At 42.3% G+C, this 22,662-nt stretch overlaps 1 protein-coding gene across 3 annotated transcripts in view; it reads right to left on the bottom strand.

Moving 5' to 3' along the window:
• cdk14 (cyclin dependent kinase 14) overlaps nt 1-22,662 on the bottom strand; it is a 144,709-nt gene that overhangs the window by 71,467 nt on the left and 50,580 nt on the right. For all 3 annotated transcript variants that reach the window (XM_084027913.1, XM_084027914.1, XM_084027915.1), the window contains 3 exons: nt 19,985-20,079; nt 16,752-16,814; nt 6,940-7,063 (listed from right to left, as the gene is read on the bottom strand). In XM_084027913.1, the coding sequence (XP_083884039.1) occupies nt 6,940-7,063; nt 16,752-16,814; nt 19,985-20,079 (282 nt within the window). The remainder of the gene's footprint in view (nt 1-6,939; nt 7,064-16,751; nt 16,815-19,984; nt 20,080-22,662) is intronic.

Genomic DNA, 22,662 nt, shown 5'->3' with positions numbered 1-22,662 from the left:
CAGGATGGTGTATGTCGCACTGAGTCAAACTACACAAGTGTGTGTGCTCATGCTTTGATACACACACAGACAACACTTGATGTTTTCACAATAAAAAAATAAAGACATTTACCAGCACGTCCTTTCATTTTCAGATCTACCTTTATTCATGGAATGGCACGTGACATCCAGCCGTGTCAGTGCATTCATAGAACATAACAAAGCAATCATAACTCTTTGCTTTGGCTAATGACGTATAGCTAAAGCTTCTAGGAATAAGCAGACTAAACAAAAAAAATAGCTAATCCTGCTTCTCTTGTTTAACAAACAAAACATAAAAGTGCAGTTTCGCACCCGCAGACAGCTTGGAGGAATGTTCCAGATCGTTGTCTTCATGTGCTGCCATTTGCAACTTCCATTACTGGGTAGAAACAGGTGGCAGCCTCCGGTTCTGAGACGTGAAGCATTGCCTTTAACTTGCAATCTCTTTACTGGCCATCAGGGGCCAAGTCTGATTGCATGGAAGTCTATGAGAAAATTACCCTCCATCTCACTTGATTTATTATCTCAGTAAACAGACATTTTTCCACCGGTGGCTCTGGGCAGTGCTTGTCACCTAGCCTGTATGTAAGCATATGATATCTATAATCCCATATCCAGTATTGACTGTGCTCATCTTGTTAATATAATGTGACTCCCACTGGAAAAACACAATGGTGCATGGTATTGAAAAAATTTGTCAGACTTAAGTGGGCTGGTTCTGGCCTGCAAGCGCTATGTTTGACAGTTGGTTCAGTTGGTGGTTTCCATGTGCTTTGACATTTGGATCACCTTGTTCCGTGTTCAATAGGTTAGTTAGCAGCAACGTGATGGGGCAGTGGAAATGACCGAGCCCTGACCCGGCACCTCAAAGCACCACGAGTCCAACTGCAGAGGAGGGAACTATACTTCAAAGCCCTGACCTATGGTTACGCACACGCACACGCACACACACACACACACACACACACACACACACACACACACACACACACACACACTATTGTAGTTCACTGGTTGACCTGCCATCCTGTTCAGGTAGATACTTGGATGAAGGTCACGGCTGAATAATACATCACTATCTCACACACAACTCTGGGGGTTACAAAATATATACGGGGGAAGAGGTGGGCTGGAGGGAAACAGGAGAAGGCTGAAAATAATCTCTGTCCTCAGGGGGAAAGCCCACAGCTCTATTGAAGTATGTTTGGATTTTAAAGGCATTCGTTACTTGTATCTGCTTCTCCTCCTCCTCTCTGACAAAAAACTAATTGAGAGATGGACGGCATCCTACCAGAAGCTATAGCATACTGTTGAAGTAATTCCACAGGGGAAAACAATCACTTCTATTTGTGATGCTGCTTGTGTTCATCAGATCCATCTGTCGCTCCTACACAGTCCAAATATGGTCACTTCCTTCACTGGTTGATGGCCAAAATGCTGAACTTGAGGCTTCAAAACCGTAGTCCATAAAAGTATGGGTGACGTCACCATGACTACGTCCACTTCTTATAGTCTATGTTAAATACATGTGCTAAATTACTATGGCTGGACATCAGGGTTTTAATACAAAATGTGGGCCTATATTCTCTCATGTGCGTGAGCGTACATATGTGGGTGTGCAATGCACCACCTGCCATCGTCCCAGCTCATTTCCCAACACAAAGTGGACTGTAATGAGCTCAGCATATTAGCCTACAAGAAACCAGTCAGGACATTACCGAGACACACCAGTTCTGCTGATGGTCCATTGAGCCCTGCAGTGTTTTTCAGCACTGCACTCAGGTTTGGACTAAAAAGCAAACTAGACACATCTGTAGGCTTGATTAATTTCATGGTGGTCAGAATATTGTTGGCAGCCTCCAACAATCTACAACCCAGTTACACACACACATTTATACTGGTGCAGTGGGAAGGCGCTGGGTGGAACAGCACACTAGGGAGAGCCAACCAGTCTGCTTCCGGGTGCCTGCGAAATTCCTCCAGCTCCATTGTCACATTGCTTCACTCCCCACACATCATTATCCCAGCAGCTGTTACTTCACAGCAGCGCAACACCGACTTGCCAACGAAATAAACACACACATCAGTAAAGATTAGCTAGCTCAGTGAAAGCAAAAGTGCAAAGCTTTTGTTCAATTTAGATCGCCAGAGGCCCCGCGAGACAATATTATCACCATGCTTTAGTCAAGGTACGATCTCTTTATTCTAAACATTTTTGCGATACGCTGAGGATTGCGATACAATATATTGTGATTTATTACCTTGCAGTTTGTCATCTGTTTTATCTGATTTCATTCGGTTCAGCTCATTTCAATAATCTTTATTATGCTCGCCATCTAGTGGACTGAAGAAGTAACTGTTACCAAAAGGTTGAATTTCTTTCTCGTCTGTGATAAATGTGAGTAAATCAGTTCTTCCCAGCCTCCATTAAAAGCACACCAGCGGCCACTGTATTTTTAAAGTTGATTAATTAATTAATTAATTAAACAGCAATTGTTTTGATCATCAGTTAATCTGTGTTTTAATGATCGATGTCATGACAGTCATGAAGATTCCTCGTCAGGGAACCGTGATTGCCTCTAAACACAACTGAATGGTGATCCATCCATAGTTTCTGAGATATTTCACTCTGGAACAAAGTGGTTCTTCCAAACAGCCGGCAGGAGCATTGCCATCCCTGAAGCCTTACTGCTACCACAAGTCCCTAAGTCCCTTTGCACTGTCAGTGAGTGGGTGGATTACTGGAGAAGACCTGAGACTCTGCTTGTCCCCACTTCCAAGGAGCTACAACATGTACTCACTTCACAAACTGTGTGGGAAACCTCACACAGCTTGGCCATTTTGTGAGTGGATGAACCTCGTAAGGTCTCTGGCAACCGACCGCGGTGTGGCCTGTGCTCCAGGTTGTCGATGGACACTGGCAGCATATGGCCATACTTCAGTGTTTGAGTGCAAACACAAGCGACCTTTGAGCAGGTCCATCCCAACTGTGAATGTATTGGATCCCTGTGGAAGCATGTGGGCAATCAGCAATGCTCATCTGCTGCGGCATTTGCTTCTATAATTAGGGGTCTGTCATCAGAAAAATGTCTCAAGGCTAAAGTCATTCTGTACGTGATGACAATGTGCGCTTATGTGTGTGTGCGTGTGTGTGTGTGTGCCTGCAGCAATGTGTATGAAATGACTAAATAATATACAGCAGATTTTTAACGTACTTTTTTTTTTTAGATTGATGAACTGTGATTATATTTATTTCATTCCAAGAATAATTCAAATCAGTAAGTATAATTATTTTGTATTAAAAAAAAACATATTCACAGTAAATCTCATGTGATATGTAGGTGGAAGTGGCATATCATTTAAATGAAACCCTAATTAAGTGTCAAAAACGTGCTAAGTTAATTGTGTTTGTCCTGAGGTGACAAATGGTTTCAATGTGAATATGGTTTGGGTGAATTGCGGATTGGAACATTAAAAGGTACGCTATGTTTTCCTATAAATAAACAAAGTTATGGTTTTACTTCAAAATTAGTGTTTCACCAAAGGAAACACTTAAGATTCAGTAGGGAACTTTTATTATAAAAAAACACAACTTTTAATCACATTTCCTGAAACCATCACTATATCCTGACGGTAGTAGATGAGACATATAACTGCGATCAAATGTAGTTCCTCTGCCTCTTTTAAGTGCCCCCAACTGCATTTGCAAGAACGCCTGAATGAATACAACCTATCAGGGACAGGAGGACGCTGTTTCAGTCACTGCTCGTCAGACAGACGGCGGGCTAGTTAGCCAGCTAGCTTGCCATGTATGCTAATTCACCCATGCTTTCATGCTACACTAGTTACAGAAGCTGAGCCGAACGAAGTTGGCTTTCCTCGGCTGTGAAACAAGTGTGTGGATGGAAGAGGATGGACTTCACCTTCCTAGAGCATCACTTCCATGTGTGGAGACATGCGATGAGAACAAAACAGGGATCAACACAGGCTGTGAACTGTTGGTAGTGGAGTTGTATCGTGGGTAATGTAGGCGACAGGTTTTGACTGGGAAGAAGAATGCTTGGAATAAAACAGACATTATCTCTGTTTCTGTTGCAACAATTTTGTTGCAATTGTCCATCGTGTGTAATTTAAATATGAATTAGCTGTAGCTAGAAAATCACACAAACCACAAGTGTGGTCTTTTCAATCATCTCAACTCTAACACCTTCTGATTAAATTATATTTTGAATCTTTTTACCAGTTGAGTGGTCTGATTCATCTGTGTCTTTATCTTATTGTGTTGTGTGATTACTGTCCTCAAGGCTCTACTAGACAAACAATACCAATCCACGCCCATGCACTGCTTAAATTAAATTGGTCCCCAATTAGCTCTGTCCTTGGTATGAAACATGGGCTCCTCAAAGCCTCATTTATGTGGCGGTTGCTTGTGCAGCTCATTAAAAAGCGAGTAAACCCACAGAGGATCAGAGGGGGCAGCCATCCCTGCTAAGTCCAGTTAAGTGTAGCAGGTGCCGGAGCTGATCCCTGCTCATGGGTAGGATACAGGATACACACATGACTTAGAACACTGTAGCAGGGCTAAAGCACCAGGACCATATGCTTTAATTCGCTATTGTCTACGATCGAGTGTGGTCCCGTATATATGTAGCGATAAACACTATAGAGAGGCTAAGTGAAGCCCTTCCAGTGTTCTCCATGCGACTTATTGCAGAAAAAAATACGCACATGGTGAATGGCCAGAGAATTTGTACCACAAATAACTAAATAATGTTTGTCAATTCAAATAAAAGATAGATAATTTTGCATGTCAAGGAAGTCACAGTTTGTCGTGGCATCATTTGATTTGGGAACTATGTCTCATCTCACACAAGGTACGTCACCAACCTGTCCGTTAGCTTGACTTGCTAGCGTCACAAATGTAACCTTATATTTTATAATGTGTTTTATCCAGCAACTCTTTCTATTAGCCGAGAAGAAAAAGAAGGAGCGGGACCTGTTGTCAGTGTGAGTAACGTTACATCCTGGTATCGAACACACAGGTGTTGTATTTGTTCATCACTAACAAGTCAAAAGCACTGACGAGCACCCAAGGGGGAACGAATATCAAGGACCAGGAAGACATTTTTATATATTTGAAAGGAATCCATTACTATTATTTGCCAGCTCACCCATAACTCATCCTTTATTTATCCCTCTTTGTACTCTCCATCCCATCACCACACGGCCTCATCCCTTCTGAGTGTTCTTCCCCCTCTTATTGGACCTCTCCGCCCCTCCTCTGTCGACACTCTGGCTCCCTAGCTCTCTCGTTTACCCCAACCAGCGCCATGGACCTCAGCTGTCGGCCGTTAGTATTCCTACTGCCAAGGCCTGGGACCGCAGGGAGCCCTGGCGACCGCGCAGTCACACACAAGCAGACAAACGGCCTCCACCTTTCTCACCCGTCGCCCCTCAGGCAAAGCCCGATACTGTGCATTATGCAGGTTTGTTGATGAGACTAAGACTGGGGACTTTCATTCCTGCTCATTTTGTATTTTGTCCATTATTTTTACTCCTGCTAGTTCCCTTTGCAGTGAACTAATACGCTGTTTGCATTATTGATGAAGCTGCCACCATCCTCCTCCCCCAATTTGTCTGGGCGTAAGAAGATGGATGGTCGAGGGCAGGGAGGGTGTGAGGGAGTTAGGAAATGGGTAGAATATAGAATGAGGGGTGTGACGATGGATGGACGGATGGACACCTGGACACAAGGACACATGGATGGACATATGGATGGACGGATTGTACAGAAGGCTGGATTGCCAGTTCATCTACCCCCTAGGATGCCAGACAGGCCATGTAAGCAGTGTTTACAGAGCATGGATCCAAGCCATATGGTGCCACTTCAAGAGACAAGCACACACACACACACACACACAATAGATTTGAGCGTGAGCATGCTCAGTAACTTTCATGGTGATCTGCTCTTTGATTTTGATGTCTCACACAAATGTGGGGATTCTGGCATGAGATGAAAAGTGAGGGAGTTAGAAGGTCAAGGGGCAAGCTGGTTGTCAAGACATTGTAGTGGCGGCCAAGTGTTGGACAGATGGCTGGACCAACAGACCATCCAAAGCCCCGCCCACCACCCAATGATGGGGCCAAACAGTAAAGTGAAAGACCCCCAAAATGGCTGGTCTTTCTCCAAGAATCCCAATATTCTAACACAACAGTTTTTGTCCTTTGAGATGATCGGTGTCTAATAACGATGCCTCATAGATGCTGAGATCATGGCAGAGTACATGCTGAAGATGGCTCCCTTTCATACATAGGTGATGAAAAGGAGGGTGACAGGGGTCGAACGCAACGTGTCTTTATCTTCTGTAATGTATTTGGAGCACGATATGAAGCTGCAGACAACTGTTCACCTCCCTCACATGTGCTGCTAGATGTGTTGTTAGAGGGTGGACAGCTGATTGGATACATGAATGTAAAGACGCCCCAAGTTCAAGTGACTCATCGAAAATATCAACTCAGTCAGAAATAATGGCGGCGACGGTTTATGTTGAATATCGACTTATCTGAACAAAATACATATAAATACATTTTATATAAGCATGGTGTCACGCTCGCAGAAACGCAAAATGAGAAGTGGTCAATTTTGTGAAATTATTTGTTCGGTCAATTTATATTGGCTCATGGTCTGTATACTGTATATATCGCCATATCACCCCAAGCATAATCCATATTTGGGAAATAACGGTTTTAACATTTTAAGATAATTTGAATCCTAAAAATTCTAAGAATAAACATTACTTCCAACATTAAATCTCTTTCTATCTATTAGCTCCGTGTAACTATCACTCTAAGAGGTCATATCCACTCTTAAATCTCACAGATAGACAGAAATGGAGCATCGGCATCGAGCCCACTCACCGAAATCAGCAAGTTTGAGCTCTCCAGTGTCGCTGATGAGCAGGTTTTGGGGTTTCAGGTCGCGGTGAAGGATATACCTCTGGTGGATGTAGGACAGGCCTCTCAGCAACTGGAACAGGAAAAGCTAGAAAATACAAGTGGACAAAGGGAATGATAAGGAGGGCATCATCTACATGGATAGAAATAATAAGTAATAACTCTCCTCCTGTTTGCCTGAACCTACGCTCGCTGCTGTGGCACATTAAAGTGTCTTTCGAGTGCATAGTGGTGTGCAAAAACCTATTCATCCCTCAGATGGAGCTGTGACTTCACTTAAGTGTTAGTGAACCCCACATGTTACTGAGATGGACAGACCCAAATCAATACTGAGCATCCATTCAAGAACACAGGTGTCCTTTCTTCCACTTGGACTATCGAAGACAGAACAGATGGGACATCACAGCTGTATTACAGGGAAAATAAGTAGTTAATTAAACCGTCTTCTCCTGCCTCAAAATGACCTCTTACAATATATTGCATCAATTTGGTGTTCAATTGTGTATTTTACATTATGGGGGTGTTTTAGACAGTGACAGCAAAAATATATGAAGGCGTGAGAGGCTTTGCTCATTCTATATTATAAAAGTTTTCCCAAAACACTATCATCCGTATTCTACGATGTATAAATCCATACTACAGAAGTGGTACTTGAAAAACATGCAATTTCACACCTGCAATAATAAACGCTTGCATACGAAAATGTATGTGTAATGTAAAAGAGGTCACTTGTAGTGATGAACACAAAACATATTCATCACCGGCTCTGCGATCACCCTACGCTTCCGTCAAGCTTGTTTCCAGCAGTGCTGGCAGCTGTTTTCAGGGCAAAGTCTGTGATAAACCCACCGTACACGAATACCTGCCCGGCACCAAACAGCACACACATTTAGAGACCAGCTTATGAATACATTATCATTTAGCAGCCAAGGAGACAGGCCGAAAACAGAGAACAACTCCAAATGAATGCTAATGCTGCGCTGCTAGATGTGTGAATAGACAACTGTGACACATTTGTCACCACAACTTTAGAAAGTGATGATGTGTAGTGTTTGCTTTCACTGCCCCGAGGTGGCTAAAACTACCATGCAACAACACTACCGCTTTTGTCCACAGGGGTCGCCAAAATCAACACAAACCCATGCCCAGTATTCTTGGGCACTGACTCTCTCTTTGAATGTCATTTTACAGCATGGTAGCTTTGGTCACTAATTGACAGTCTAACAAATGTGTCTGTCTATTTTCATAGAACACCATATGACTGGCCTAAGGGCCTGTGTCCAGACCACATGACACCCTTGTTATGGCAGAAACATAGCTGCTGGAGAGGGCTTCATTCAGGGCATATCACCATAGCCTAGCATCACGCCTTTGCCTTTATTATCTATTTATTTTCACAATGAGCACCAGAGGATGATTGCTTCACACTCTGTTGGGCTTGATGAACAATGGAATGATGAAAAAAGAGGTATTGTTAAGCTGGTGATGTTTAAACTGAGACATTTTTTTGTCATGTGGAAAATGGTGTTCATTAAACTCCTTTAACAACACGAATATTACACTACCACAAATCATAATGTTGAGCAAGGTTAAATCCTCGAGCTGCAGTTTGGCCAATGATGATTTTTGAGTATTTTTTTTCACTTTCCAGAACAGAACCCAGATGTTTGTTGAAAGGATTTATTTCAGCTCTTTCGTGCCTCATGCTCGCGTGTGCTTAGAAGTGAAGTTACCCGTAAACAAAACGCAGCTCAAAAGCAATTAACGCAGTTCTTCTTTAAGACAGTCAAAGCACTTTAAAGAAAGCGACTGGCGAATATAATAACAGAACAAATTCTCTCTTTAAAAAAAAAGACACACATCAAAATGCATGAATGCACTTGTGCCGGCACGTCACATGAATAAAGATTAAATTGCATTTAAATTTACATTTTTACAGCCAATTATCTTAGTGCTAGAATTGAACACGGTTCCACCTCCACCTGCCTACGGAGCTCATGAATCCAAACTGGATCCAGAAAACAAGTTTGGCTTTTAATATATTCGTACTGCATAAAATGCATCTGCTGCTGTTGGTGTGAGCTTTCAAAAATGAATACCAACAAAATCCTAATATATCCAAAGTCAGAGCTACATCAGACTCCGTTTTGTTTTTCCGTCTGAGATCTGGCAGTCCTTCACCCCTCCTCCCCCACCCCCCCTCCAGACATGTCAATCAACAAATAATGAGGCATGCACAATCCAGCGTTCATCCCCCCTCCTCCAATTCCAACATCCCCCTCTCTTTTCTCTGCTCTCACTGATACTATAGTCCCGGCCAATTAAGCTGATTGAAGCACTGTGGAGCCCAATCAGGGACGAGCCCTGTCTGGCATCCGGAATCACCGGGTCAACACTTTTACCGTTCCCGCACTCGGTGGGCGAGAGATGAACTGCAGTGCAGGGAATTAGCATGGGAAATGTGTGCCTACTCATGTATATCAAACACACGTCTGAAAAAGCCCTTGCCCTGTTAGGCGTGCAACCGCACGGTAATGAAATGAAAAAAAAAAAAGAAGAAAAACTATTTTATTCATCATCAGTCTGCTCTTTAATTCAAACATCAAACCTTTCTTAAAAGAGGCTTTTCATTTCTCTGCTCCAATTGAAACGCCACAGCTCCATTTGCATGCTAATATCTGAGGGGAAGGTGAAGCGCTCAGCGCGCTGCGAGGAGGTTATTCAGACACACATTGATCACAATAATAACAGTGATACTGCGGCAATTTCCAAGTTAAATTGTGTGGATTTATACGGAGACGGGCTCGGCATGGTCAGTGGTGAACATTTGGCGTGTTGACACTTCAGATGCCGGCTGCTCGCCAGACAAGCTCACCCGACTGTAATAAGTGACTATGAGAGGTCCATCTGGGAAAGGAACCCTGCAGTTAAAGGTGCGACCGCACCAGTTAAACACTCGGACGAGCTGGAGAATAAAGACACGACACAGTGACAGGGACATACAAAGATCGGTGGTTTGATCCCCGGCTCATCCAGGCTGCATGTTTAAGTGTCCTTGGGGCAAAATACTGAACCCTTAATTGCCCAAGAGGGCTCAACCAAGATATAAGCAGTGAATATATCAGTATTCTTACTCTGAAATGAGTTATCCATGTTGTAGTGCTGTCCAGATGTATAGTGAGAATTATCATACACTATAGTGACTCAGTTTCCCACAATTCATCTTCAAATGATTGTAAAACCTGTGGTCGCTAACTGAGCATTTTATACCATCATGCATTGCGCCGAAGGAAACATGACAGACGGTCAAATCATTGAGTTGTGGTTCAAAAAAGAATTTCTTTAATGTGAGTAGAGCATCACAACCAAACAGTTGCTTGATTTGTATTCATTTATTTGGGAAAATGTGCTCATCGCCTCCACATTGACCGCTGCTTTCAGTCTTACCCTTCACAATAAAAGCCCTGGAGATATACACAGAATCACTGCTTACCAGGGGAACTTGCATTTTGATGAGAGGGAACTCAACAAAATAGGTTGCTATATGTATTTATTACAAAAAAAATGATGTCTGTATTTATTATGCATGGTCCACAAATAAGTGTAAAACACTTTCAAAATAACAGCAGATGTCAGTCCACTGAAAGCCTGCTACGGCAAATCTAGCTGGTAAAACGCGCTGTGAATCTGAATGAATGTCTCTTTCAGTGAGCAGCCCTGCAGGACCTCCAGTGTATGTGTGAGTATGTTTAATCACAATGAATTATTAGTTCATAACTGCAGGAGTAATAAACCATGTGATGGTAGTTAAATCAACCATTAGCATAATCTATCACCTGAGGAATGATCCTGGTGAATGAACAACACTCCATCATCAGCGCACTAATAAACACACACGCCATTGTTCTAATGATGAAATAGTTGCACCAAAGGCGAACAGCGAGCATTATGAAAAACCGGATTGGATTGGCGACGTGTTATCTATTCGTCGAACGTAGTGGAGTTCGCCTCTTTTGTCTGATATTCCACGCACGGCGAGGCTATGTGTCAAAGTGACAGTGCGGTTTGTATAGTTTCACCGGGACAAAAACAAATGAAAAGAGCACAGAACACAGGAGGACAAGGATGTAGACGCCATGCTTTAATGTGGTGTTGATATGGAACACACCAGCCAATATGCTTCAGGATGCTCCGGCGTGTAGACTGACTGATTTGGGACAAAACAAAACTAGCGTGAAAGTATGAAGGCCCATGTGGCAATTCAAAAAGGTAAACAAAACTCCATCCATTACAGCCTAATCAGTCATGTATATGCAGAGTTTATGCACAAACACAAGAGTGCTCATTAAACTTAATGACACTCATGCATAATAGAAAAGGCAAGGTCAGGTTATCAATGAATCAAAAGGTTTTATCTCGGTAACCATTAATGATATCTATGGCACATTTCATCATTTGTTTTTGAGATACTTTGACACGAGTCAATGTGCATTTAAGGGACAATTTTCACCCGACGGTGGTGTTAGATGATAAGTGGCAGAGGCACTAAAAGCAACTACGCTTTGGAGATCATTAATATTTACGCAGAATTTTATTCAGTTGTTGAAATATTCGGCTTTTGACAAAATCACTGAGCTGGATAATAAGCACTAAACATAAACACCAGCTTCGGCTGATGGAAATGTCTTTGGTCATAAACCAGAGTTACGCATTCGACAAACTGCTATTTTAACGTGGCAATGGTACTTGATGAAAAGTCAGGGGTCACTTTAAGTAAGTAAATGTATCATTTGAGCACATGAAGGAACCAAATCCAACAAATGGTTGTTGAAAAGAATTCTACAAATGTTAACCATCAAAATGACCATCATAAACATTCATCATCTGGGGACCACGAATATCCAAATGGTGTGTCAATCCATCATGTAGATCGCTACTGTAGATTTGTGGGAATCAAACAGAAGCCTGTGATGCAAATCTGCTGCTTTAACAAAAAATATTAAGCCAGCAAGTTTTCCTTTAATGGGTTGCAGCCATAGAAATCAGGATAACCATCCCCCATCTTACCTGGATATTGTTTACAATTACCACAAATTGACAGCAACTGGTTTTCACCTGTTCAGCAACTGTTAATACTAATGTAAAGACAAGGCTCATGTACAGTTCATTATGACCTTTTAGAACAGAAAAAAACAGCATAATTTGTTGATGAGATCATTTTTCTAAAATAACCAGTACATCAACCATAAAATAATTAGGTAACCTAGCATGTGTGAATAACAAATCAATTACATCTCCAGATTTGTAGTGAAAAATGTCATTTTTCTGCTTTAAAAAAGCTATTAACATAAGCCGCTTTAATCATGTTGGTCCAAATTTACTAATGGGGAAAAATGGCCTCTGTCATCAGATACATCCTAAAATAGCTGGTTTTATGAACCTGCATCACTGTTAAAATAAATAAAATACCCGGCAATTGGAAACATCCAGGCCCGTGTCTCCACACCGCCTATAAAACTAAGTTGGCTCCCCAAAGAACGGAGCTGAAAAAGCTGACTCTGCTGCAGTCATGTAAGTCGAGCATGAAATGGTGGAAACTGGAGGAGAAAACAACTAGTTGGTTAAGGTTAGGGAAAGATTGCAGCGCTCCATTGACCGGCGGTGGGGAAACATACTTTACATGCCCAAGCAGCCGCCCTGATGTCTCCCTATGCTAACATCACGATGCTCCCCATTGACACATCTCCAAAGCAGTGTTTTGCTGAAACGGGTAAAACTGGTGAAACCAGTGAGGGGAAGCTAAAATAAAGGAGTGTTAAATGGAGTGAAAACAGTCCACCATCTGCTTGCAGCCACGAAAAGAGCCCTTCACTTTCCCAATATGCATCGACAGTGTTGTACTTAATGGGCTGAATCAAGAGACGGCATCAACCTGCACTGTGGCACTGGCCACTGAGGACTGTAAAGATCTGGTTATGCCCAGAGTTGTCTTTGGCTGATGTTTTAATGAGCAGCTGTGTGAGCCTCCCTGTGTAAATATAGGACTATTGAAGCACCACTACAAAGAGCAGAAAACGTGGACGGAGCGACAAGTTTTAGAGTCTGAACTCGTTTCCTGCTCGTTGACATATGGTGCCATGAAAAATAATGTAATAAAAAAAAGAAGAAATTTAGTCAAAGACGAGGCTCAGTGGAGTTGGGACGAGGGAAGCACTTCCCACCACAGCTGCATGATGGGATGGCAGACTTGTTAATCCAGCAAACATACTCTTTGAGCCTCAACATTGAGTCTAGAAACCATGGCGACGACAATTGTACTAAAAACTGAAAAAAAAAAATAATAATAATAATGTGCCATCTTCCTCACACTTTTTTAAGAGACTTGTGCAATAACATGTCATTGTTTTTTCGTGATTGCTTCTTCTCATTTACACTATTCACAAAAGAAACGCATACAGCTGGTAATTCCTGAGTTAACCACCGTGATGTTGCACTACAGCCAATAAACCGGTGATAGACAATGACAGACAATGGCACAATTTGGCAAATCGGTCCATTATTATTTCCATTTTCAACAATAGAGCAAGTGTTGTGGCCCGGTCCATTTGAACCGGGTTCCCAGTTGCAAAATTTCAACTGGAACCCTTTCAGAAGTCAGATTCCTGAAAGAACCTCTCAAACCCTGACCTCGACAGACCTTCTGAACCAAGGCCAGTCCCGTCCATGTCAGACACCAGATTGTGATGACCTGTTCTCCAATCTGACATGACACCATAATGTTCCATCAGCAGCTTCCCTTGTAATGTGATTTGTAAAACAAAATACGACCTGTTGCTTCGCTTGTAGTAGGTTTGCGGGTGTCAGTTTCATTGATCCGTGGAAATGTCAACCGAGAGGCCGCCATTCAGCAGACTACATCTAATCTAATAAGAAGAGCACTTCGGCAGCAGTCGAGATGAGGTCATAGTCACTCGTGTTTAATTACAGCGGCGCCGCTGACAAACTGCAGCCGAGTGCATTGGGCGAGAGGACTTAACACGGTGCCGCGCAACAAGACGGCTTCCGACAGATTTTAACCCTGGATCATCTTGTTCAAGCTGAAGCTGAAGCTGCATTTTCAATTTTAAACTGCAGGAACACACACACACACACACACACAGACACACACAGACACACACACACACACACACACACACACACACACACACACACACACACACACACACACACACACACACACACACACACACACACACACAGCTCTCTGGTTCTTGACCAATAATTACATTAGCAGCGATAGTCTGAGTGTGTGTTAATGTGATCTAGCAGCAGTGGAGTCACTAAAAGCTTCTGTGTTGCTGATTAGTAAACAGGCTGAGCGACTGCACTTCCTCACATTCAGTCATAAAACACACTAATAACAGACATTAACCCCCTTCATGGTGCTTGTGTTTGGTCAAAATTGACTCGTGGCTGAGTTAACATCAGTGAAACGTCTATAAACACTGCTGATCTCATTCTCACTGTCGATGATATTTATAATGATAAGAAAACACACTTATTTGCTTTCTTTCCACGTGAGATGAGAAGATTGATATTGTATAGTATATAAGCGTGATATCAGTGTGCTTCAGTCCGGAGCTGGAAACAGGATGTATATATACTGGATACAAATACTGTATATACAGCTTGGCATGTACCGCTTTTGATTAATCTCTACTGTAACTTGTGGTTTTAGGGGAAGTTATGTGTCTGAACTACTTCCCCATGAAACACTGTTTTTCCATCGACCCATCACTTCTATGTAATGATTACGGTGAGAGGGCAGGTTGCAGGACAAATTATAGTTCTGGTCTCCGTCCAGGCACGGTATTAACAAACCTGGCAAGACTGAAGTTAGGGATTGTGTCCGAAGTCACTCACTCATTCCCGGCTCCCTACTCACTATCCTGGGAGCTCAATATAGAGGACAACATAGAGGACTCTGTAGACCACTATTTAATGAGCTCATCTGTAAAATGAAAAAAAAAGACATCACTTGGGCCATTTTTTCTGCATCGTTAATTACCTCACCAGACGGTTGATGGTGGGCCATCCATAAGAACTACAATTTATTTGTTTCTGTTGGCAACAAATGCATATTGTGATCTTAATTGTTGTAATTTAAAGTTTCTCCGGTAAGCAGTAATAGAGTGTTTATGTCTAGGGCTTTTATTGTGAAAGGTAAGAACAAAAGGGAGCGGAACCCACTCTGTAGTCAATGTGGAGGCAAGAAGCATATTTTACCAAATGAAGAAATAAATTCAAAGTACTTTGTGATGCAGTGCTTTATATGTCAAGCTCTATACATAAGAGCAACATTTCACTGTACTATGCTGTATCGATTTAATCCCTAATCCCTTTAACTATAACCTTCTCGTCAACGATTCCGTAACAAAAAGAGATGCCATTCTTATTGTGGCGAATTACCACCGGCTTGTTTCCACGCGGGGTAGTTCCGGTGCAGCCTCTATGACACGGCTCCATAGGAACAAGGCTGCGAGCTTTGCAATAGATTAGAAACCACAACTCTGTCGTCTCACCGAGAAGTATCAAAGTCAGCGGGAGCCGAGCAGCAACACCTCGCTCCGCTCTCGGAATAATCCTAAATTATTCATTTGAATCTCAACACGGCGGCTGTCAGCAGGACGAGTGCATATTATTTATGTAAATCCTCGGTGGCAAAAAGGTACGAGCGGTTACATAACAGATGCAGCCTGAACTGTCATCGTATCATCACCAACACCACCAACTCCATCCCGATGTCTTCCTACCTGCTTTATGTTATGTGACTAACAGGGAAATATCACGAGGGTTGACTTAGAGGATGTGAAATATTTAACACGGTCTTGTAAAGGGTTATATATATATATATATATATATATATATATATATCAGCCTGTCCTCCTCGAGAAAACGACCACATAGGTCGTGTGTCAAGCACCGAATTACGACCATATGTTACGTTTCAAAATAGCGCGCCCTCTAGCGGTCAAGTAAATATCGACACTCCGGTGTCTCAGACGATCGCCCCCCGTCAATCATCGGCAGAGACCCCCCCCACACGTCGACCTAACCCTAACCTTAACCACTACTATCGTTGCGGAAGAATCTCCGCAATACGCTCCCAGAGGTCGTATATTTGAGGACGTGACACACGACCTATTTGGTCGTATGAGTTGGAGGGCTTGTTGATATATATATATTGCTCATTCCAATGAACAAATTACCTTTTTTTTTTTTATATTATTAATTGACCTTATTTCAACAAAAAAACACATTATTTATTGAATGGTTGACAAATATCAATGAATGTGTGAATGTGAATGCTTTAAAATGCACTGGATATAGTTTTTAATCATACATTTTCTATCATCATTTCTCCACTCATGCCCTCACAGGTTGATTGGATTTACAGCTTGAAGAGGTCAAACTATCCAATAATTCAATGTAAAAACAAAAGGAAAAAAAATCAATTTGTGCAAACCTGCAATTCTGTCTCCCTCCGAGGTTGGTGACCACTAGAGGAGGAGACCATCAGAAGGACTGCTAAGATTGTAGGTCACAATATTCAAGACTATTCATATTTCAAGGTTGCCTGTTTCTTGTTATGTCCAACTAATCTGTTCCTGGTAGAAACACGGCTCCTGTTTTTCCATCCACACCGTATTAGTATTCCAAACAACGTGCTCATTAAACTCCATGTCTTGTAAGCAGCATAGTTAAACATACTGTACCTTCACATTGTCTGGATGGAGACCCCCTGGGTGTTTGTCCATGTACTGACACAGGTCTGTGTGCTGTGGATCAAAAGCAAAAGAGCAAAATATTAATTATAAGCTTGTGACAAGTTATGGAGAAGCCTGGGAATACAGAACGTCATTGAGGTTGGATGACATTTGAATTTAATGTGAGGCAGAAACGTCTTTAGTTGGGAATCTCTGGGGAATATTCCCAAATAGAAAAATCATCTGCTCTTTGTGAACGGAGGTGATAACCCATCCTTTCTGGGAGGTTCTCGGTGACTTTAACTGAACTGTATTCACTGTATCTACCAAGCCACACATCGGCTGGTTTACCACAGTTGGATGACCCCAAAAAAACATGTTGCTGTGACTTAATTGCAGTAAATTGATAAAAGGTTGCCGAAATAGCTACTAAAAGTCTGAAGTCATGCTTTGTTTGTACCGTCTGCAACATACAACTCAAAATGCTTGTTTTCTGAATTTCTGGAGTCTGGATTGATGGGCGCTAGGCTATCCTAACATCTACTGCTCCATCAACACTCCAAATAAGGTCATCTAGACATAAATAAGGCAGAGACCTTGTTGTTTGTACCATAGACAGTCTCTGGACGGACTGGACATCTCTCTGGACTAATATCGAAAAGCTCTGGGGTCGCGTCACATAAATTTCTTGCTCAACTTGAAATATATCAACTTGCATGAATGCGCGACTGATGAATATTTTGTGTATTTGTCTCATTCCCGTCACATGTCTAATCGACTTTCTCTAAAAAAGCTTTGCGGGGAATATTTGCCTTGCGTTTGGCTGATGAGCCACACCTGAACCTGTAGGGGTTCCAGGTCTAAAAGCTCACCAAGGGAACAAGGACTAGCCTCTCTCTCTTCCAGCTGCTGTTTTCTGACATTTTCACCACATGTGCTTACATCACTGATGAGTGACTTTCCACATTTGTCTGGTTGCTTTTGGTCAATTTGTGGAATGAATGTCTATTTATTACTTTTAATGACTTCAACTTTGAACCCCTTATGAGAGGTTCTCCAGAGAACCTTTCTGCTGTGTAATGGTTTCACACAGAATCCTCTCCCGAGGTCTTATCCACAACACTTAATGTGCCATCAAGAACCAGGCCCAGGGCTCATATGGGGCCGATGTGGAGCAGAATTCGAAGAAAGGTAATGTTTACCATCGGAGACGGGAGGCGATTTGTTTGAAAGTCATGCGACATGATCCGTGCGGCGTTCCACTGGCCTGCCTTTCACCTCTGTGTTTTCTTAGCAGATTGAGGCAGCGGCTCCAAAATAACGCTGATATTTACAATCTCAACAATCCCCCGCTGCTGCCCGCACCAGTGGAGCCTCCTCTGCTGAATAATTCAGACGGATGCTCCGGCATGGACATGCCTGTCAATCTTAAGTTTGCCTCCATCTCTCAATAACACATCTCATTGTTTGTTTTCCCCCCATAACAATTCCCCGTCCCCTCTCCCTGTGCATTTCACCCGCACCCTGTCACTCATCATTAGCCCGAGACAAGAACAATGGGCCGATGTTTGTGGTTGGACTCAACACAAGACGATAGATCAACATGAAGTCCCACATTTGCGCACTAATAACCGTTAGCCACCAGCAAGTATTTCCTCGCATTCAAAGGATTGTTAAATATGTATCAAGTCAAAGATATGAATAATCAGGAAGGATCTAATGTGCAGGGTTAACTGGCCCCCCACCTCCCCTCTCATTCTTTATTCAGACATGACCTGCTGAGCTCTAATCGCGTCTCACCAAACCTCCTTGAAAGGCTGACCCTTTGACATGTCTCATATCTACCAAAAGGGGGCACCACACTGTTTTCCATCTCATTAAATGAAGATGTTGTGGAAAGCTGAGTAAGCTTGTTCCGCCCGAGATATTTGGCCTCGCTCAGCGTTTCGAGATCAAAGATTGAGCTGAATATCGATGTGACCATCAACGGCTGTCAGTAGGTTCATGTGCAAAAGGGATAACGGAGGATGTGGACGGTTCTGAACCTCGTAGTTTGGCTGGTTTCCACCACTGTCCAAAAAGCTGAGGGAAGCTCAGCTGAAGATATGTTCTTGATATTAACTATTAAAGATATTCCGATGAAGTTTTTCTGCCCCTGGGCCTGGGCAATAATTCAGTATTCTTGTTCTGACTTTCAGGGATTTGGAGAGGATTTTGAAAGACTCTTTTCATCTCATGAGAGAAAAAAAGAAGTTCAGATGCAGCACTTTACAAGGTACTCGTGTTATTATCACAGACTGCAGATGGAAGTGGACGCACCAACTGTTATGTTGCCCAAATGTTTTCCTAGAACCCTCTTTCACGGGGTTCTCGGAAGAACCCTTCTAAGAAGAACGGGTTCCAGGTTGAACCTTCGTAAAATGTTCTACCAGGAACAGAAAATGGTTCTGCTATAGGCACAAGCCAAAGAACGCTACATGGTTCTAGTCAGCACCTTTTCTCTATAGGTGTGTTCACACCATACGAGCATTTCACCTTGCATAGCTCGCGTGAGTTTGACTTGCGGGATCATTTGTATTTATTTGTGGAATAATTTATGTTAATTTGCGTGACTCGTTTGACACATTGGAGAAGAGGGGGGGTGGAGGGGGGTTACGTCCATGTAGACAGAGATAATGGCTGAAATGTGTCTGTAAATTATTTTTGTTGGACAACTTAATGGAGCCACTTATAACTTTGGGTTCTCTGCACTTGGATGCCCTTTTGCTTGTCAGCAAACATAAATGCAGACGTGCTTGAAACTAACTTGTGTTACGTCAAGAGCAAACGTAATCCACAACAAAAAAAAAAAAATGCGTATCCCTCTAAACATAATTGACGCAGTTTTCTTGTGTGGGAATGTAATTTATTCGGAGCCCATGCTGCTTCTGGGACCGAGCACAAACAGAACAGCCTCTGGTGCTTCCTGGCTGCCATACGATGGAAAAAGCTCCGGCTGCTTTAACATTCTCCAAGTGCCCTAAAAGCACGAGTTTACCGATCACAATATGCACAGCTCCTCTTTCTGTGGGGTATTAAAAGCTCAAAGTCAATCACCAAGCACACACTGAGGTCAAAACAATCAAGCTTAAGACACGCACACTCAAGCAACGACCTCTTAAGCAATACCTGACCTAATTTTAGACCTCTACCGTCCGCCCCTTAAAGGGTCCAGGCTGGGTGATCTCAGTGTGTGGACTCACCACATATTCGAAGACCAGAGTCAGGGTTTCCTTGGTGTGGATGATGTCATGGAGAAGCACAATGTTGGAATGCTTCAGGCCTTTCAGGAGAGATGCTGCACGGACAGAAACAGACAAAGAGAGTTCATGTGAGGCCCAGCAGAGGAAACACTGTCATCTTCATTAGCTGCATCATTAGAATGCGACAGAAGGATTCAAACAGAGAAAGAAAACACAGGCTGGATTAACACATCAACACATTTATGATGATTTATGATGTAATGGGCATTGTTAATAAGCGGGGCAGCGAGGTGATATGTTGGGGACTTACTGAGGAGGCTGGGTATGATTTGTTAAGACTTGTTAAGAGGATTGTGCAAATGATAGGAAGAGATATATTAAAGCAAAGGTTTAAAGATGTTTTCAAAGGTTAAGTTTTACGTAACAACATTCTACACCAGTTGAATTGAGAATTCAAGGACTTGGATTTGTTATCACCAGGAGTTGGCCTTGCTCATGTAGAACATTATTAAAACAGCTCTCAAAAGGAAAATGTACAAATACAGTTCTATTTGAATGGTCAGCTTTCAGATGATGATCTGTGACTCGACTATCCGCAGTTTCTTTCAAAGGCAATCATTTTAACACCAGGCCAAGATGAAATGTGAGAGCTGCAGTCGGATGGGAACGAAGCCCAAACCTCAACTTGGCATTGCGGCGACTTGGACTCGCCATAGAGGACTTGAGATTTAACACAAGACTTGCTTGTGACAGACATTAGGCCTGACAACGCTTGAGCTGCTATTACGCTGTGGTCACTTCCATTAGGGTGGCAGAGATGTTAGTTTTTTATTATAAATCATTATGTTTATTGGAAGTTCTCTCAAAGTTACAATTCTTAAAGTGTAACGAGTCGTTTCAACCCGAACTCTCGGACCATGTGTTATTAAAAACACAAAAAGCAACGTCAGGCATTCCTCAGTAAAACCTACAAGAGGAAGTCGACCAGATTCATCATGACACAGATTAAAAGTCTGTTTATTTAAAATCCACGCATCAACTATGGAACTGAGAACCACTGTAATAACACAGCTGGGGTCTTGTTGTAATGGTGATTTATATTTTCACACGAGGATTTCAGCTATTAGGCCTTTTTACTTTTCCTTTTATTGTTTTTTTTTGTGCATATAAAGGGTCTCAGCACAGTAGAGTAGGCCAGCTGACCAATCAGCAGACCCGGCTTTTTGGAAGGGAGGGGCAGGAGCTCAAACAGAGCATTTCAGAGAGAGGCTGAGAAGCGTTAAAAAAAAGAACGTGTTTTTTTTAGCATTAAAGCATGTAAACATGTTCTAGTGGTATCCTGACCTACAAGTATGCACCAGAAAACATTGCAAACACGAGTTGATGGTCTCAATCTCTAGTTTCAAATCTTCAACATAGGATGATGTTCATTTAGTAAATTATGGTCCAATTAGAGTTCAATAGACCACAAATTGGTATGCTACCGATGCAATTAGCTACTAAGATGACTTCAACACTTGGCTGTAAAGTTGACCTTGAATTATGGAAGGTAGCAGGGAATCGTTTCATTGGACAGAATGTAAAATAACAATTCATTATGAGGCAGCAGTGGGATCGTTCAGAGAGTCATGTCAATGTCATTAATTTAGCAAACACAAAGTTCTTTTCCAAGGGCACGGGGGGATCTGATGCACCGATCCTCAGAGAGCGACGGAGTCTCATGAATACATTCATCCTGTTTGAGTACGTTGGTTGTTAAAAAAATCTGAGAAGGCAGTAAGCAGGAGGTTCATGCTACAGTCAGTTACCTCAAAGTTCCCGTCACCAGTTTGAAGATCCAACCCCCCTCCCTCCCTCATACACCCACCCCATATCTAATAACAGGCAGGAGTGTGTGCGGTTTTAATGAGCACGGACACACACAACCCTCCGCTCCGGTCCACGGCTCTACTCTGGATATATTACTTTATTCAGCAGCACTCTGTAATGCTGCTCACACGTCAGCGCTGGGAGCTTTCTGCTCAGTAATTGCTGAATTAGTTCAATATCAAAGCTGCTTTCTGATCCACTCACAAAGAGAGTTTGGACTTTCTGTGTGTGTGTGTGTGTGTGTGTGTGTGTGTGTGTAGGCCTGGATGGCTTTCGCTTCATCAGGCCTGGATCATACAGAGATCAAAGAGACAGAATTGTTTTCTTATCTAAATTCAAATGGCAGTCGTGGTGAGGTGTGGAGCTCGTAGCGCTTCACTTACACATCTAACAGGACAAACCAAGGCTGCCGTTACACAGTATGACATCTATACGTACAAAAGGTCAACCGGTGCAGTAAGTCTATGGACGTCAGACATATGAACACAAGCTTATGTTTGTTACTTACCTTCACTCGAAATATGCAGTTATACAACATTTAATACCATGATATTATTAAATAACAGTTATAATGCTGTGAATTTAAAATAATTGCAAGTTTAATAATGATCATTTATTTACCAACAAAAAATAAATTTAAACAATATTTTGGGGCTCTTTGCTTTTTTCTACCTCAACCGGCATTTTATATTCCTACAGGATGTGGTTAGTGGGGAGAACAAGTTTTACTTTTGTATGAATGAAGCGATTCTGATAAAATGTCAATATTTTAAGCCTCAATTTGGTTACGTTTCCAGAAATGTTCAACA

The sequence above is a fragment of the Eutrigla gurnardus genome (genome assembly GCF_963514095.1).
Source record: "Eutrigla gurnardus genome assembly, chromosome: 14".
In the NCBI taxonomy this organism is placed as follows: Eukaryota; Metazoa; Chordata; class Actinopteri; order Perciformes; family Triglidae; genus Eutrigla; species Eutrigla gurnardus.
Note: the sequence above shows the minus strand (reverse complement) of the source record. Positions and strands in the feature narration are given on the sequence as shown.